The 18,079-nt window shown below is 38.1% G+C and overlaps 1 protein-coding gene across 1 annotated transcript; it reads left to right on the top strand.

The window, feature by feature from the left end:
- Positions 1-14,637: 14,637 nt before the first annotated feature.
- Positions 14,638-17,541, top strand: LOC137749149 (pollen receptor-like kinase 4). The gene is made up of 3 exons (XM_068489262.1): positions 14,638-15,349; positions 15,551-16,225; positions 16,472-17,541. The coding sequence occupies exons 1-3, from the start codon at positions 14,638-14,640 to the stop codon at positions 17,110-17,112; spliced, it is 2,028 nt and encodes a 675-aa protein (XP_068345363.1). The 3' UTR covers positions 17,113-17,541.
- Positions 17,542-18,079: the final 538 nt, after the last annotated feature.

The following is an 18,079-nucleotide window of genomic DNA, read 5'->3' as shown; positions in this document are numbered from 1 at the left end:
TGAATTACATGTAAGTTACTGTTGTGGTCTATTTTATCTAACAAGGAGAGAGAGGGCCGGCAGCAAGGAGAAGAGAGAAAGATGTGTTTGTAGAGTTGTAGGGGAATGTGTGTGTTGTTATCCCTCCTACATTGTGCCTTTATTTACAGTAGTAAAGGGAGAGAAGATATTCCTTCATCCCTAAGGAATACAAGATACAATAAGAAAGGATAACTAGAATCAAATCCAATCTAGGATTTACACAATCATACTTAAACTAGGAATGTTTACAACAGTTACATAATTTTTTTTCTAATTTTTTTAGAGTTTTAATACTCACACCCTTATTAAACTCCTAATTAATTTTCAATTCAAAATATAAAAAATAAAACTAGAATAAGTTTGTGCAATCTTGTATGTACCCATCTTTTTTTTACATAAAATTTATTCAATCTTTCTCTAATCTATTTTTTTAACTTATATGGGTACATTCTATTTCATTGATTTGAGAATGTATTCATGTCAAGTTTCATAGAAGAAATTTAATCATGCTATTAAGCCTAATATCTTTTCTTTTTTCTTTTTTTGAAAAATGTATCCATGTTTTGGTACAATAATTTTTTTGGTTAGTTTTGATGAACGTACCCATTTGGTACATATATACACACAATATATTGGAGAGTATAGTTCATTTTTAATATTTTAATCCCATAAATTATGAGTTTTATTTAAAATTTCATTGATATAAATAACTACAAATTTTATTTGTAATTTAAAAATATAATAACCTACATAGAAATACATTATTACATCAATGTCAGGGACTTCAATCAAAAACTAAAAACCACAAAGGTTTTAGTCAAAGAACATTGGTAGTTAGGGACAGCATCCAAAGTGTCTCATCTAAAATACCAAAAAATAATAAATACGTGTTTGGTAGTCATAGACTCATAGTTAATACAAAATTTAAGATGGTGGCAATAGTGGTAAGGCATGTTAAAGTTATGCCTGAAAACCCAAGAAGGGTAGTGTTGGTAGCAATGGTGCATGGTTGGAGTGGTGGGAGTAGTGGTACAATAGAGGTGTCAATTGTGGTGGACATAGGTGCTGACAATAGTGGGATAGAGGGCAATGGTGGTTGTAGTGTGGTGGTGGTGATGGCGGTGGCATAGATGAAGATGGTGGCAGATGTGTGACAACCCGTCCCTAATTTTAAGTTTTATAAATTTTAAAATATTGATTTTACGAAAATGCCCTTAGAGGTGAGGATGTTTGAGATTACGATATAGAAAATTTTATATTATCGACGATGTTGCTCAAGGAGCTAGTTCGCGAGCAAATCGAGGCTTTTATCAAATGTTGTATGTGTATTTCCCAATGGGGCATGATGATAATATTGCACCCTCAAGAATTTGTTACTTGCTTATCGAGACACAGTGAGTTGTTGGTATTGCGGGCTGCAGAGTAATATTGAGAACTTATTTGTAGAATTCGTTAAGCAAGTGGACATCTAGGTCCATATCTAGGTCCGTATACATTAGTATTTTATTTATTTATATGTTTAGTTATTTATTTATTGTTTGGGCTTAACCCAAAATGCTACACACTTATTCTCGAAGTACGATACGATAAGAGTGCGTAAGTGAAATCTTTCTATGTTCGGTTTTGATTTCAGTACTATTATTTTAATTTCATTCTATTATATACATATCTTGACAATATGTTACTATATATCTATTTTCGACTTTATGTTTTGAGAAAATTTTAGTATTGAACTGAAGGAGAAAGAAAGTAGGAATTTGGAGGCATGAAATAGGAATCACCACACTCCAATCGCAATAGAATGGCATTCTCTTTTTTGCAACCGCTCTAACTTGATTTCTTCCTTATATATATACTTTCTCCCTACCTTTTGGAGTTTTTATGTATAACAAATGATTTTAAATTTTGGGGACGAAATTTTTTTTAAGGTGGGTAGATTGTGACAACTTGTCCCTAATTTTAAGTTTTATAAATTTTAAAATAGTGATTTTACGAAAATGCCCTTAGAGGCGAGGATGTTTGAATTTCATTGACCGCTCAAAGTCACAATTAATGTTTCTGAATAGATCTTGAAGCTACAAACGAAGTAGGCGAAAGCGTTTGCAAGTCCAGATTATAACGATATAGTTACGGACGTTTGAAATTGTTTACTCAAATTTTAGTTTAAGAACTAATTAAACTCCCACAATGTGGGAATTGTAACCAATCAAATTAAAGGGGGAAGGACCAATCATAAATTAAAGGAGAGAGAGAGATAGCCAATTACGAGAGGGGAGAGAAAGCTTCCAGCCTTCCCTTTTCTATCGACCCATCCGTGCACACCCACCCGACCAAATTCCGGCGATTTCCGCCATTTTTCCCGTTGAACCACCATCATCCAACACCTGCAATCTCTTCCACAACCTCTGTGATATCCCGTCCCTAAAATTATTATTTTATTTTATTCTTGATGTATTTCGAAGATTTGATTGGAACTAGTTCTTTATTTCTCCAAATTTGAGAAAAACGAAGTGAGGGGTACTTTAGTCCTTTCAAATTTTCTCGACCTTTTCAGTCAAATATTGAATTGGTTAGGTAGAGTTCGATTCCATGAGTGTGTAGGCGTAAACGGATCTTATTTCCGAGTCAGAACGGAGAAGTTAGAGTGGTTTGAAGTTGGTGGCATTTTGGTAATTTTATCAAAATGCTATAATTAGAGTGAAACCTCTAGAAAAAGGAGGGAGGTTTCTGAAAAATGGGAGGAAAAGCTGCTGTTAACCCGTTTTAGGGGAGAATTGGACCCATAAACCCACAAAACTTGACCCGCTTGTATCTTCTTCATCCGAGCTCCGTTTTGGGTGATCTTGGTGTCCATGGAAAGCTCTTGACGAACCCTACATCTCTGTGATGTTAGATTTCCCAATTTCTTTTCCATCTTTGCAGTTTGAATGAGTTATGAAACTTCATCTACTCTTCATAATCTTCAAGTTGGTATGCTTAGTTTGTGCTTTTGTATTCATTTTAGAGTTGGGTGTTTAGAACCCTAGAAATCCCGTTTTCTCCGGTGAATTTGGACGGTTTCCAGTTAGAATTTTTCGTCGGCGTAGTTGTGACAAGTGTTTCCCTTGTTGAGCTTTAGCTACCACGTAAATTTGAGCTCATCTAGTTAATGTTGAAAATTCGGGATTTCTAAACTCTCCATCTTGACTACCACCGTGTGTGGCAGTGTGTGGGATCGTTCACGAGTGTTGTCTAGGTTTCAAATACCTTCTAGTGACCCTGTGAACCTATGTCTAGCTCGGTTTCCAAATATTCAATTGTTTGGTGTGGTGATCAATTTGGACCGCCCCTTGTTTGTGTGATTGACGACAATCCGACCATTAGATCATAAGGAAATTTAGTATGTTATTCTAGATGCATAATGTGGACTTTGGGAAGTTATGGATCATAAATCCGATGTACGAATATTCAAGATCGAATTACGTAGAGTGGTGGACCCTATCGTTGACCGAGAGTTGAATGGTGGTCAACATGTCTCGATACGTTCTAAATAATAAAATTAGTACTATGGGAGACTTAAGTGAAGTCTAGTGAGCCTACATTGGTTAATGAGTGACTTGAACATATGTGATATGTTTATTACCTTGATTTCTTGTATTGGTATCATCTATGAATTTGACTTGGTTTTATAATGTGATTCTATTGAAATGTGATTATATATATATATATATATATATATATATATATATATATATATTTAGTCATAGACCTATGTTTATTAAACATGATTTGGCTTGTGTACTGATGATGATCGTGATATGTGATTTGATGTGCATATTTGAAAGGTGGTTAATTTGCATAGATGGTATGATATGATGAAATGTGAGTGATTTTAATATATGTGAATATGAAATGGTTTTATAATTATGTTTCCTATAAATTGTTAATTTTTATATTTAGCCATCGAGGTAGTTTATGAAGTGGGATTTGATCTGCATATTGGAAATATGGTTTGTTTTGTATGATTGGCTTGATTTGATGAAAGGTGAGGGCTAGTAGTGGACTAGGACCCTACTTGGTTAATCTGCATTGGGGGGTCACTGGTGGTCCTGCTTGGTTAATCCGCATTGGGGGACCATACTATATGCATGGATCGTGCTTGGTTAATCCACGTTGGGCGATCCTTATGGCCATGTATGCTTAGGAGTGATCATACTTGGTTAATCCGTATTGGGTGATCACTTCCTAAAAGCTGTAGGAGTGACTCTGCTTGGTTAATCCACATTGGGGGGTCACGGCCTGTTGGGTTACTTTCTTAGGGGTGGCTCTGCTTGGTTAATTCGCTTTGGGGGGCCACTTCCTGTTTGGTTACTTACGTAGGCTTCGGTCGAACTGCATCCCTTTAGCTGTACTTTTCATTGTGTTCTATGAGATTATGGTTATGAAATATTGTGATTTGTTTCAGACAAACCGTTGGATGTCTAGGTGACTCCCTCAGAGTTTTCAAAAGTTTGGTATTGATTTCTTATGAATGATTTATATTCAAGGTTTATAAATTGTGATTGATGGCTGGTTTTATTATTGTATCACATGCTTATTTTATTGTCACTCACCCGAGCCTCTCAACTTATCTGAGTGCCTGATTTACCAGTGCACCAATTCCATAATATTGGCATTGACTTTTGATATGACAGGTCTGGGTAGATTATGAGAAACCGCTTGATATGACAGGTCCGGAACCCGATGTTGTTGGATTTCGTTTAGTGGTCTGGAATCCTTGCTCTTGTTCATTCTGTAAGGTGATCTTAGAATCCTAAATTCAAGTAGATGGGAATTACCATGTTTATTACTTGGTTAATTCGTGAAATATTATGTTATCGCACTGTTTGATTAACGTAATTAAATGCTAAGATCCTGCATCTTAGATTCATGAATTGATTAATTGACGGGATTCTGGAATGACGTTGGATATGAGTGTGGTTATTATAGTATTTTAGTTGATTAATATTTCTAGAGAATAATATGTACTTTGTTAATTCTTAAATATGTTACACACTATGAAATGTGATTTTATGTGGGAAACATGATGATTTATGTGATGGATGAAGTGGAAATGTTAATCGTCATGTGGGATTGTTATGTTGGATATCATTGTTATTGTTATGATTAGACTTGTTGATAAATGTGGCTAGAGAATGGTATTGTACATCGTTGGCTCCTTGAAATGATATATGTTGTGAATTGCGGTATCATGTTGCGACATAATGACCTATATATTGATGGAGGGGAAATCATGATTTTCAGGTGGGTTTGTTATGTAACCCTGAGTCTAGTAATTTCATGCTTGTCAAGCTCTATTAATTGAGAAATGTTATGCCTTTCGACTTAATCGGACTGTGTTATATGTCAATTTTTATGCATGACGAACTACGAATGGTTTGATCCCTATTTAGGATACGTAGGCAGTCTAACGGGGAGGTTAGATGCAACCATAAAGCATACAAAAAATTACTATGCGATTCGATTATTGAGTTGTGCTTTGCCCATATCCCGGAGGTGGGGTATGATAGATACGGATTTTTGGTGACATCACGTGTCAATTATGGACGTATGTCGGGATTTGGGTGTGATAACCTCCCTTCTACCATCTCCACCCAAATTCAAAAGTTTTTAGGTCCAAAACAGTGTAGAACCTCATCGGAGCACTAGAGGTGCTCAACGGCAATTCCTTTATTCCGGCGAGTTTCACCACCCACCACAACCCCTAATCAACTCCCCTTGGACCCAGGAACAAGACCCAACCAGTGGTAGGGGTGTTGGAACACTAAGGAAGGAGAATCAAAGAACACCCACCTTAGGGTTTCCAGGGGGTTCGAGCTAAATTGGTGCTTTTCCTGGCCAAATTGAACTTGGCCATAGGTATGAAACTTGCTCTATTCATTGACATCTTCATTCTTGTAAAATTTGAGAATTTTTGGAAATAGTTGAATTTTCTGACGAGTCGGCGTGGCCGACTACTATGTGCGGTGGTGGCACGTGGCCCGAGGCCCCCTAACCTTTCTAGGCTAAATTTGATACCCCAATTCTATATGTGAAGTCCTTGATGAAATCTCATCATTTGAACATAGTTTTGATATAGACCTCCACTTGATCCTTATATAAATTGACGATCTGACCGTTGGATCGTCACCAAACCTTAATAAATTATAGTACATAATATTTGAGGAAAATAGGAATTCACGGATCAGGAATCTGACGTTTGGATCTTTCTGAATTGGATTTGTATGTTCGTAAAATAAAACGTAGTGCCGTCACTAAATTTTAGCAATTGGTGGAGATCCAACCGTTGGATCATTCTCAAACTTTAGGATGTTGTTCTAAAAGCTTAATGAAACTCTAGGGAAGTTACGGATCAGAAATTCGAGGCGTGGATCTCCTGGATCGAGTTACGTAGGGTTGTGGACCCTATCATAAATCTTTGACCGACAGTTGACTTTTGATCGATGGGTTTCAAACCATTCTAGAACATCCTTGGGGATGTATTTTATGTAAGTTACGTGTTCTATCTATAAGAATTCTGAGACGTGATTTGATAATTGGTCTAGGTATTGATTGTTTGAGACGCCTCAATATTCGTGCTAGGGAGTTGTAGCGTAGACGTCAAGTGAATAGGTCTATATATATATATGATTGACAGTTTCTAGAAATGTTTTTGAATTGATTTATGCATATTAGGCCACGATTTACTTAGTTTTAAAAGATGTTATGTGGTTGAGATTTATATCGTCATGGCATATTCATATGTATTTTACCTGGTCATAAATATTGTACTGTTGTGAAATGCTAAAGAAATTCTACAGAACGCGCAGGTAAGTTCAAGTAAGTTATTATATTGTTGCAATCATAGAATCATTATGGCATGCATATATTCATGTAGTGCTCATCATTGCTGCACCCTAGTGTTAGTGCTCCTACCCCGGGCCAGGGCCAGCCTTCACATGATTGTTTACCTCCTGCACCGTACGCTCACCTTGGATTTAAGTTAGGTGCTAGTCTGTCGTACAGGTCATATTAGGCGACTCCGAATCGTAGGTGACCTGCACATGGTGCTAGCTTTCACGTGATCGTAGCACTAGAGCGTATATTGTTACACCTAGCAGTCATATAGGTCACATTAAGTGGCTCCGACTCGTGTGTTAGCATAGATTGATGAGCCATAGATGTAGTCGTACATGTCACATTAGGTGACTCCAACTTGTGTACCAGTATAGATTGTTGAGCATATGCCTATATTTATATTGCTGTTAAGTTGCTGTGTTGTGGCATACTTTTGGATTTACTGTTGGCATGCATTTGATTTTCATTCTTGTATGTAGTATGATTTTCTGGAAACTATACGTGTTTTACAGCAAGGGGTTAGTATGTTCAGAAAACAAATGGGTTTTTTTTTATAAAACTTTATTTTCAGGCCCACTCACCCTTGTTTTTCACCCTTCCAGGTTTTAGTAGCTGAGCTTTTTTTATCAACGAGGATTCTTGGCAAATCTCAGTATAGGTGGCTACCTTTGAGGGTATAATCCTTATTCTATCTTAATGTACTTTACTTATACTCAGACATCACGTGTGAAATGAGTTCATTCCCGCTCACAGTGCACTCTTGTATTTAGGCACTTTTAGGTTTAAATTTATTCATATTTTCCACATTACTACACTTTATAGCTTTGTCACCTTCCAGGTGTCGGCCAGCACAGCTTGATTCGGAGTCATAATAGATATTTCGGATCGGAGGGTGTCAGATGGTAGGGGTAGGCAAACGGACCCTGGACCCGCAGGTCAGGGCAGGTCCTCGCGGTTAAGGGCAGGTTTGGGGCGGGTCTAAGTATTTTGAAGAAGAAACTGGGTGGGACGGGACGAAAGAATTGATGAGACGGGGCGGATCTAAATATTAGGAGGAACGGGCCCCCAGCCCAAACCGTTTTTAACGTGGGACATGATGAATTTAATGATTATTCCCAGTTTCTAACCTCCACCGTCCACCATTTGATTGGATTTGGACTTTTTAATCACCCAGTCTCATCTTCTTCCTCTACTCCTCACAGCAGCCATTGCCAATTCTTCGTCTCTGTCTCCCTCTCTTTGTCTCCTTGTGAGATGCGACCATCACCACCTTCTCCTCCCAATCGCGACTACCCCATCACCGCCGTCTAGAACACCACCATGATCCTGTGAATCGAAATCGACCACCTTCATCTCATCTCCTCCTAAATTAAGGTACTATAATTTCTTAAATCTTAACTCTCTGGAGTCTTTCCATTCTGCAATCTCTTATTCTCTCTGATTAAATTTTTAGATTTAGGGATTTAGGGTTTTCTAGGTATATGCCTTTTCTAACTCTGCAATTTCTGACTCTCTGCATTCTGTAATCATATGGGATTTCAAGAAAACCCCAAACCCAATCCATAAATTTACCTTATATGAATTGGAACGGGTTCATAAATTTGCCTTCATAGGATTACCAAAGAAAAGCTGCACATGCTGATGCTGTGATTAACATTAACCAAAATTGTTATGCTCAAACAAGAGATTGATGGTGCACTAGATTTAGGGATTTTGTTGGGTTCTTGAATCTTGACCTCTGTTCTGTTCCAACTTCAAATCTTTTGTTGAATTGAATTTGAATCTTCTGTTGAATTAAATTGAATTTGAATACACACACACACACATATATGTGTGTGTGTGTGTGTCCTGTGATAGTTTTAGACTTGTATATATTTGAATCTTCTGTTTCAGATTTGGGTATTTTTAATTAGATTATGTTTGGTTGGTAAAAAAACGTTTCTGTAAATCCAAGTAATGTAATTAGATAATTGTTGGTTGATGAGAAAATTTAGTGGAGAATTTTGTAATTCCAACGCTTGATTCAAGTTCTGAAATTTAATCAATTCGAAATCCCCAATTTGACGTTGAGATGCAATATATGTTTGCAGTCTGTAAGACTATCACTCATGCAAGCCCAGCAAGTCGACACCAAATATGATCAGGAGGAGGTATTCCAAATCCCCTTTTAAGTTTTAACTATGACCATTTCATGCAAATTGGATTTGAATGTAAACTCATCTTCATAAGCTTTTATTTGTAACTATTGGTAGGGAAAGATGTATTCACCCCTCTAAGAACTAGGAGAAGGCTGCGAACGCCTTGTACTGATAGCAGAGCCTATCTCATTGTTTTCTAACGAGCTATTCTATATACACAATCCAAATAACCTGTTCTAAAAAATAAATAAATAAAGTAATTTGGATCCGTGGACTCGGCCCGATTCGGCCCATTTAAAAAGGGCCAGGTTAGGTTCGGTTCCAAATCTTAAAATTCATATACCTGGCTCGGCCCGTCCCGTTGCATTTTAAAATGGGTCAAGTCCGGTTCTTACAAATTTGGGCCCGTGCCCACCCCTAGAAGATGGTGGTATTGTTAACAATGGTTGTGAGAGATGGTTGTGGGAATTGTTGTTGGAAAGGTAGTGAGGATGATAGTGGCTGAGATGGTCATGGCCATGCAAGATGAGGGTGATGGTAGCGGTGGTAAGAGATGTGGTGAGGCAATGATAGCGGCGGCGGTAATGAGGTGGTAGGCCTTCTTGATTTGTTGCGGGAGTGCCAACTTGAGGCCCAAGGCCAAGCACGTAAAGAGAAGTTCATAATTTTCATTGTGCTTGATTTGACTTATTTCAATGTGATTGAGAACCGAGGCAAGAACACATCTCAGTCGAGGGTTCTCTGTGCCTTCGGTGCAAGGACTTTAGAATGGGCTTTGTTTGTTAAAGTGAAGTGGAATGAATTTAGTCGTTGATGTAGCAGTAGGGCTGGTGATTGATACGGTGAGATGGGATGGGATGTGTGGAGAAGACGAATCGCATCAACCCAAACGCACTAGTCAAGTGGATCAAATTGATAAGTATTTACATTATAATCCTCCTACTACATGGAAATAAATGCGAGAAAGCAAATTCGCGATGAAATAAATTGAAAGAAAGTAAATTGCGATAGAATCAATTGCAAGAAAAATATTTGTTCTAAGTGTGAGAAAATTTAAACCACGAAAGGTGCAGAGAAAGAAAAAGTTGAATGTGTAGGTTGGGAACTGTTTTTTTTTTTTTTTTTTTTGTTAAAATGATACTGGAAATTCATTAACCAGGGCCAGAAGCCAAAGAGAAACACAGGAAGCCAAAGAAGGCTAGCAACATTACAATGAAAGAGCAAGCGGGGTATAAAGATTACAAGATGCTGCCGAAAGGTTATCGCGTCTGTCCTACACTTGCACTGCTCCTACGGACTACGGGAGGCAATGAGTCTGTCCTTGTTCAAGATTCCCACGAGCGAGGATGGGGGTCAATCGACCCAAATTGAATCGTGCATCCCCGAACAGAAATGTAACGCCACAAAGGATGTCGCTGCATTTGCTGATCTTAGGACCCAAGACCAGGTGCAGGCCTGAAAGGATTTCCCTAACGCCAAAGACCAACTAAGGATAGGAAAAACCTCCTAGGTGCTGCACTCCAAGCCTTAATGGACACCTTCCACCGAAAGCAAATTTCACCAAATGCTTCATAATGGACACCTTCCATTCAACGTGCCATCATATCATTAATTTTGAAAATTTGGTCTAACAAAATCCTAAACCAGCTCAGCTTACAGTAAACGATATGACGTCATTTGGTCAAAAGCTTGTGTGCCCAAAAATTCGTCCATACCCCAAATACTAGGAGTGAAAAGACTAAGGCTGGTTTGGTACTGAGGTGATTCTGAAAAAAATTGGTATAAAAAAAAGCTGGGAGCTGTTTTTGTGTTTGGTAAACATTCAACTTCAGCTTTTTTTCACAGTTTTGGGTGAAAAAAACTGTGAAAAAAAAGCCAAAACAAGAAGCTGCAAAATCCAATCTTGAAAAACCGGTTTTTTTTTCACATTTGTTTTACATAAAAGTTTATTAAACACAATAATACTGTTTTTTTTTTTTTTTCAAAAGCACTTTTACAAAAAAGTTTACCAAACATTCTGCTACTTTGTTTTACAGCTGCTTATTCTCACAGCACAGCAGAAGCAACTTTTTTTTTTTCAAAGCACAGCAATACCAAACCAGCCCTAAGCTGAGAATTATAGTGAATGGCCACCAGTCTTCAAACCTCACCGCCGATTATTTATTCTACAAAAAACATTCTAATATGTTTGGTAGTGACAAAATCCTACCAGATGCTTTAATGCTCCATACAAAGAATCATGGTGGAGTCCCCTTTTGTTTGCAAGTCAGCATGACGTTGCCCCTATTTTCTTGGCATCGGCTCAAGCAGCCAGATGGATAAGGAAAAAAAAAAAACATAAGTTTAACAAACGAAAATAAAAGTCACTGATGCATAATGAGGAGGAGGCCAACGATATTTTATTTCGAGCCGAGATATTTTTGTATCACCGACGTCAATTTGGTTTTGTTTCAGGTTTTGAGATGAATGCACCCGGAAAACGTTTGTAATACTCAGCTGTAGAACAGGCCGAGTTATTATGCCCCCAAGCATAATTGCTTTGCCAATTTTGGCTTTTAACTTGAACAATTCACATGAACAAGATTGCTCCATATTAGCGGAATTATCAATAATCTCAATTGAGATGGTTTCTTCATCTAAGGCCGTGTTTCGGCCTTGTTTATCATTGGAGAATTCCTCTGACAAATCCTCATAAAGGTTTCCTTCTAAGCCAACCAAATTTTCAATCTTGGCAGAAAAAATAGGTGGCCTAGCGTTTTCTTCTAGGCCAACCAAATTTTCAATTTCAGACAAAAGAACAAGTGGTCTAACTTCTTCTTCAGCCAAATTGACAATTTTCTTAGGCCTGGCTAGAGCAGAAATTAACCGCACTTCAAATGGAATCGATTTGAACCCGAGAACAAAAGGAAATGTTTCTCATTGAGCCACACATTAAATCGGGCTCTATCTTCTTTCAACCATTGTTCTTGCAAGGTGCTATGAGCTTTCACCTTTATCATTTGGGAGAAAGACTTTTGCCTCTTTGTGTGTGCATCAAGGGTCTTTTTCGCCTTACATTAAATTTGGAGGTCGTTCAATTGGCCAAAGAATACCATATCGTAATATTGGAATATCATATGAACTTTGTAGTTTTACCACTACGTCCCACCGAGTGTCCCAAAATGTTGAGCCCTAAAAACTACCAAGCCTATGTGGTGCGCAAGCTGAGAAATTAAGAGCTAGCTACGTCTTTCTTATAATTGATCCTGGTGTGCCAACTTGCCGCCGGGGTTAATTGGGCAAGTGAGATGAATGTGGTGGTGGTGTAGGATCGCACTGTTGACTTCTGAACCGAGCGACTATGGAAGAGGAAGGAACACTCTCTGCCTAGGGTTCTTAGAACTTAAAGACAAGGATGCTAATCTCGCTGCGAAGTTCAATAATTGATTTGACTTTCATTGTGCTGAAAAAGGGGTAACTTAGGAACACCTCACTTCGCCGAAGCTAATGAGATGATCTCTTGTGACGAAATAATAGAGAATTCCTCGTCTGTCGAGACTTAGATAACCAACAAGGATAGAAGAGTGTTGTTTAATCAAACTGAAGGTCTACTGCCAAGCAAGTTCTACAGCTTCAGTGCTATTTAACTAAATTGAAGGTGACGAGACTTAGATAACCAACAAGGATAGAAGAGTGTTGTTTAATCAAACTGAAGGTCTATTGCCAAGCAGGTTCTACGGCTCCAGTGTTGTTTAACTAAATTGAAGGTGTTGTTAGTTGTTAACACAATGATGTGTAACCAAACTGAATATATGTCAACCGGGAGGGGGGATGGGGGTGTGGGGGTTTAGTAAGTAGTTAATGTTTTTTTTTTTTTAAAGTGTGAGAGAATTTCGCGTAAAGCATTTATTTGTGTGTTGAGTTAAGAAGTCCCTTCATGTTGCAGAGTATCTTGTATTTATAGTAGTCGCATTTTGTTTAGCGCGGCCTCATAATTTGTAGAATCCAATTGCATTTTCAACTTTGTGGATCATCATCTTGCTACTTTGACTCAGAACCTGTTTGAGTGACCGATCATTTTAGCCGGCTGAGATTTTCCAAAGATATGAATAAAGCCTGAGATTTTCCAAAGATATGGTAAAGGCTTTCTTCCAGTTTTCCTTTATAAGCTTTGTCTAAAGCCTATATTTTCCAACGCGCATGCTCCTTGACCAAATTAATGAATACACCCTCCCATCTTTATCTCCTTTTTCTCCTGACTGATAAACAAACAATTTGCAGATGCCAATTGTTTTGTAATTGTTTTTATCATATAGCAAGTAGCCAGCGACATCTTTATTTTTCAAAACTCTGGAAATAATCCTATGGAAATAATGGATACTAATATACCATAATTCTCAGTTAATTATTCCATTGTAACATTATCACTATATTACATCTCGTCCAATGCCATTGATTTTTCCTATAAGGGTAAAAAAAAACACTAACACATCAACGTTGATTAGTGCCTAAAATATCGGTATTGTGGGAATATCTAAATGAAAATTTGTGGAAATATCTATAGATATATCGACATCGATATCAATATCTGTTGCCCTGATGGAAATTTGTTAAAAAATGTGAAAATTTAAATGAAACATTACAGAATGTCATATGATAGTTTGTCTATACTTAACTGATATGTCGGAAATATCAACAAAATCTGGTCGATTTTAGCCTAAATTTAAGAGTTTTTTTCGATATGAGGTGAAGTTTAGACTTCATCCCCTCCTTCCATATAGTTCTTTGATGTTTTCAATTTCATGAAAATATCGACCCTTGATTGGCATTAGGGTTTTCCGTAGTTTGAAAGAAGCAATTTACTCCACTTAGGAAGGTGCCAGACTGGGGTCAATCTGAAAACAAATCTTGCTTGAACATTGTTAATTTTTGTTAGCAGCTACAAAACCATATGCACAACTTCTTCTACTAACTTTTCTGGTTTCTAACTAAGTTAACCCTTGCTTAATATAGTACAGAATATATGATATAAACCTAAGAATCTAAAATCCATCTTGAACCATAAAACTAAAAATCTAGAAAACATTCCAATAAGTTGATTAATTTTTTGGTTAATTTCCTCTTTTAATTCTGTTATGAAATATCAGATTAAATTCACCATTGTTGAAACTTAAGGAAAGCACGATCAGTCATCACAACCCTATTATTGGCACGACAACAATCTTTGCTTACAAAGTATAGCAAAACAACATTTCCAATTGAAAGGTCGACCTTAGATCTCTCCTGCCTAAAACTAAACCTCTATCTAACACACAGAAACAGCTCAATTGAGCTGTCATGCCACACTAATTAGACCTTGTCAATTTCACAGGCCATGGTTTCCTAAATTTCTTCCAATATCATCCTCTCCACCTCTTCCTATCCTCTGGTTTTTGGCCCCTTCACGCCCACCTTTTTGCACTTCCTCTTATTCCCATTCCCAATAAGCACCAATAACAAAACTAAAAACTCATAGATAGAGAGGGGGAAAGGGGATTTAGTTTGTGCGATTAATTAGAAACCAGTTCAATTTCTGATTAATTAAGCTGGCGAACCCTTTACGTTTGTACTACAACAACATTGCATGGTAATGGGCGCGCATATGGCTATGGCTAAGCTTATGCGCGCACCAACCCCAACATCTTTTGTTACCCTCTTTGTTGCTTATCTGTCATGCATGGTCATGTTACCGTTTGGTTCACCAATGGATACGACCACCGATGCCCTTTTGAAGTTCAAGAAAACGCTGCAATTGGGAAGCAAAACCGAGGTTCTTAGCAATTGGGATCCTAACAAAAACCCGTGTAACGGTAACACGGCGAATTGGGTTGGTGTGCTTTGCTTTAATGGGAATGTCAGGGGTTTGCAGCTCGAAAACTTAGGTTTACAGGGAAAGCTGGATTTGGAGCCTCTCGCTCAGCTGCCTTATTTGAAAACCCTAAGCTTCATGAACAACATGTTGGATGGTCCATTACCGGACCTTAAGAAATTTAAAAAGTTGAGGTCTTTGTATTTGTCTTACAATCATTTCTCTGGTGAGATTCCAGACGATGAATTTGAAGGTATGCACTTGTTGAGGAAATTGTATCTAGCAAACAATGCGTTTTCAGGCAAAATCCCTTCTTCCCTTACCACTTTGCCTAGGGTTTTCGACGTGGGACTTGAGGAGAACAAGTTTAGTGGCCAAATACCTGATTTTAAGCAGAAGGATTTGAAAAGGTTGAATGTATCTCAAAATGAATTGGAGGGTCCAGTTCCAGAAAGCCTAAAAAAGATGGATCCAAGTAACTTTGCAGGTGACTAATTAATATTGTTCATACGTTAGAATATTTGACTGATTAATTTTGAATTGAAACTGAAATGTAAATGACATTAATTTTGAATTCAAAGTGAAATCGCAGTGGATGTGATCATCAAAGTTTTCCCATTACGGTCATCATCTTTCATTTAAAGCATCACCATTTATTAACTTGGATCTAATTTTAACCAAAGTGCAGGTAATGGAAAGCTATGTGGTCCGCCTTTTCAGGGAGCATGCAACCCCCCTCCTCCTCCTCCTTCTCCATCTGCTGCTCCTCCTACGACTCCTGCCCCACCGCCTGAATGCACAGGGGACTCAAGCGGCACGTCTAAAAAGCCGTCAGGTCTAAAAGTAGCCTTAATTGTGGTGAGTCTATTACTCCTACTGGCCCTCATTGCTGTGATTTTCATGTTCCTCAACAACAAAAAGCAACGATCAGAATTAGACGGGACTGAATCATTGGACGAGTCCTCCAAGTATACGGCAGCTGCAGGGAGCAGCCAAATGGATGTTAAATCAGTAGAAACTAATCCACATCCAAGGAGGGCGGACCAGGGAAAGTTGTCATTCGTGAGGGAAGACAGGCAGAGGTTTGATTTGCATGACCTTCTTAGGGCCTCAGCTGAAATCTTGGGGAGCGGGACGTTTGGGGCTTCCTACAAGGCTTTGATCATGACTGATGCTGTGGTGGTCAAGAGGTATAAGCAGATGAACAATGTGGGAAGAGAGGAGTTCCATGAGCACATGAGAAGGCTTGGAAGATTGACACACGAAAACTTATTGCCTTTGGTAGCCTATTATTATAGAAGGGAAGAGAAGCTCTTGGTTTCTGACTTTGTGGAGAATGGTAGCTTGGCTTCTCATCTTCACGGTGAGTTTTTTTCCCTTGTGTCACAAGTGAGCTTAAAATTAGGTCTCCTTAATTATGTGCATGCTTGGATGACTACTACTATGATCCGCCTACCATATTTACTAACATTTTTTATGGTGTTTCTCATAAGATCCGGTGGCATCCACATACCTGAGTGGGATGGTGATTGTTGAATATATATAGTACGAGTTAATTTATTAGTTCATAGTGAAATAACTTCATGGTGGGAAATTTTTGTTTTTACAGGCAATCATAATTCAGATATGCCTGTGCTTGATTGGCCAACACGTTTGAGAATAATCAAAGGAATATCAAGAGGATTGACATACCTCTACAGTACACTCCCTAGCTTGGTTGTACCCCATGGTCATCTGAAATCCTCTAATGTGCTTCTAGACGAAAACTTTGAGCCCCTATTGAACGACTATGCTCTACTCCCCGTGATCAACATGGAGCAAGCTCAACACTTGATGATGGCCTACAAGTCACCCGAATATGCCCAGCACCGGCGTATAACAAAGAAGACTGATGTATGGTGCTTCGGAATAATCATCTTGGAGGTGTTAACAGGGAAGTTCCCGGAGAACTACCTCAAGCAAAGTTATGATAGTAAGGCGGATTTAGCGAATTGGGTCAACGGAATGATCAAGGAAAAGAGGACGAGTGAAGTGTTCGATGTAGAAATGGGGAGAGTTGGGAACAGTAGAGGAGAACTGCTAAAGCTGTTAAAGATCGGAGTGAGTTGCTGTGAGGAGGATGTGGAGAGAAGGCTGGATTTGAATGAAGTTGTTGAGAAGATTGAAGAGTTGAATGAGGGAGAAAGTGATGCAGATTACCGATCAAGTGTTTCTAGTGAAGGAGATGATTACACTTCACAAGTGGTGTGATTTGAGAAATGATGAGTGCTTCTTCATTCCAAGTACTACTGGCTGGTTGGGATTTGGGAATACCAATGTGTAAATTAGATGATATAATATGCAGGGGTACTAGGTTTCAGCTAGCTTCATTCGGAATGAACCATGCCCATAAGTTGAAGCATGCATATGCAGCGAGAGATCTGAAATTAACGAAATGAAGAATTAATTTGTTACTTTTGTTTTGTGTCATTATTCTTTGCTCCCATTTTTTTTCGATCAGGAAATGGGGTTGTGTTGTAGGAGTTGGGGGATGACATCTTGTATCATCTTGATGTAATGGGAATTAATTAGTTGATAAACTAGTTAGAAATGCTCTCTCTAGTTAGAAATGCTGTCTCCAAAAAATCAACATGTTATTAAGTCCAATATTATCTTTTTTTCACTTTTATTTTTTTATACTCATTTTACATTTTTCTAAATATTAAGGATAATTAAAATCTTCTAATTTCTTTCATCTTTTTTGTTGCATTTTTTATTTTTGAATATTTCAAGATTGGTTTATGTTTAAGGGAGCCTTACATATAGAAACAAAAACATATAATATATTTTAAGAAACTCTTCACTAGTTTTTGGACATTTTAAGGATAGACAAAAACACAAAAACGACAAAAGCCCATCCCAAGAAACATGGAACAAATTTTTTTTAAAATACCAGCCATACCCTAAATAGTTGTTTTTATTAACAGAGGCCAACACACACAATGACACACCCCGTCCCGAAGGAGGGCATGCTGGCCGTCACGTGAGAGTGACGTAACCATTTGCACAGTTCGGAAGCTTTAAAAATATACAACTTCTAAAATGAAACACCCGAAGGTGAGTCCTCATTTGGTCCATTATGTCAGAACACCGTTGAATTTCCTCGTAGTCACCACACCTTTGCAATTCTTGAACCTGGAGGGGCGCAAAACAAAGTTGAGTGGGTCAGCAAAACGAA

This window comes from Pyrus communis, chromosome 11 (genome assembly GCF_963583255.1).
Source record: "Pyrus communis chromosome 11, drPyrComm1.1, whole genome shotgun sequence".
In the NCBI taxonomy this organism is placed as follows: domain Eukaryota; kingdom Viridiplantae; phylum Streptophyta; class Magnoliopsida; order Rosales; family Rosaceae; genus Pyrus; species Pyrus communis.
This window is presented reverse-complemented; position numbering and strand designations above follow the sequence as displayed.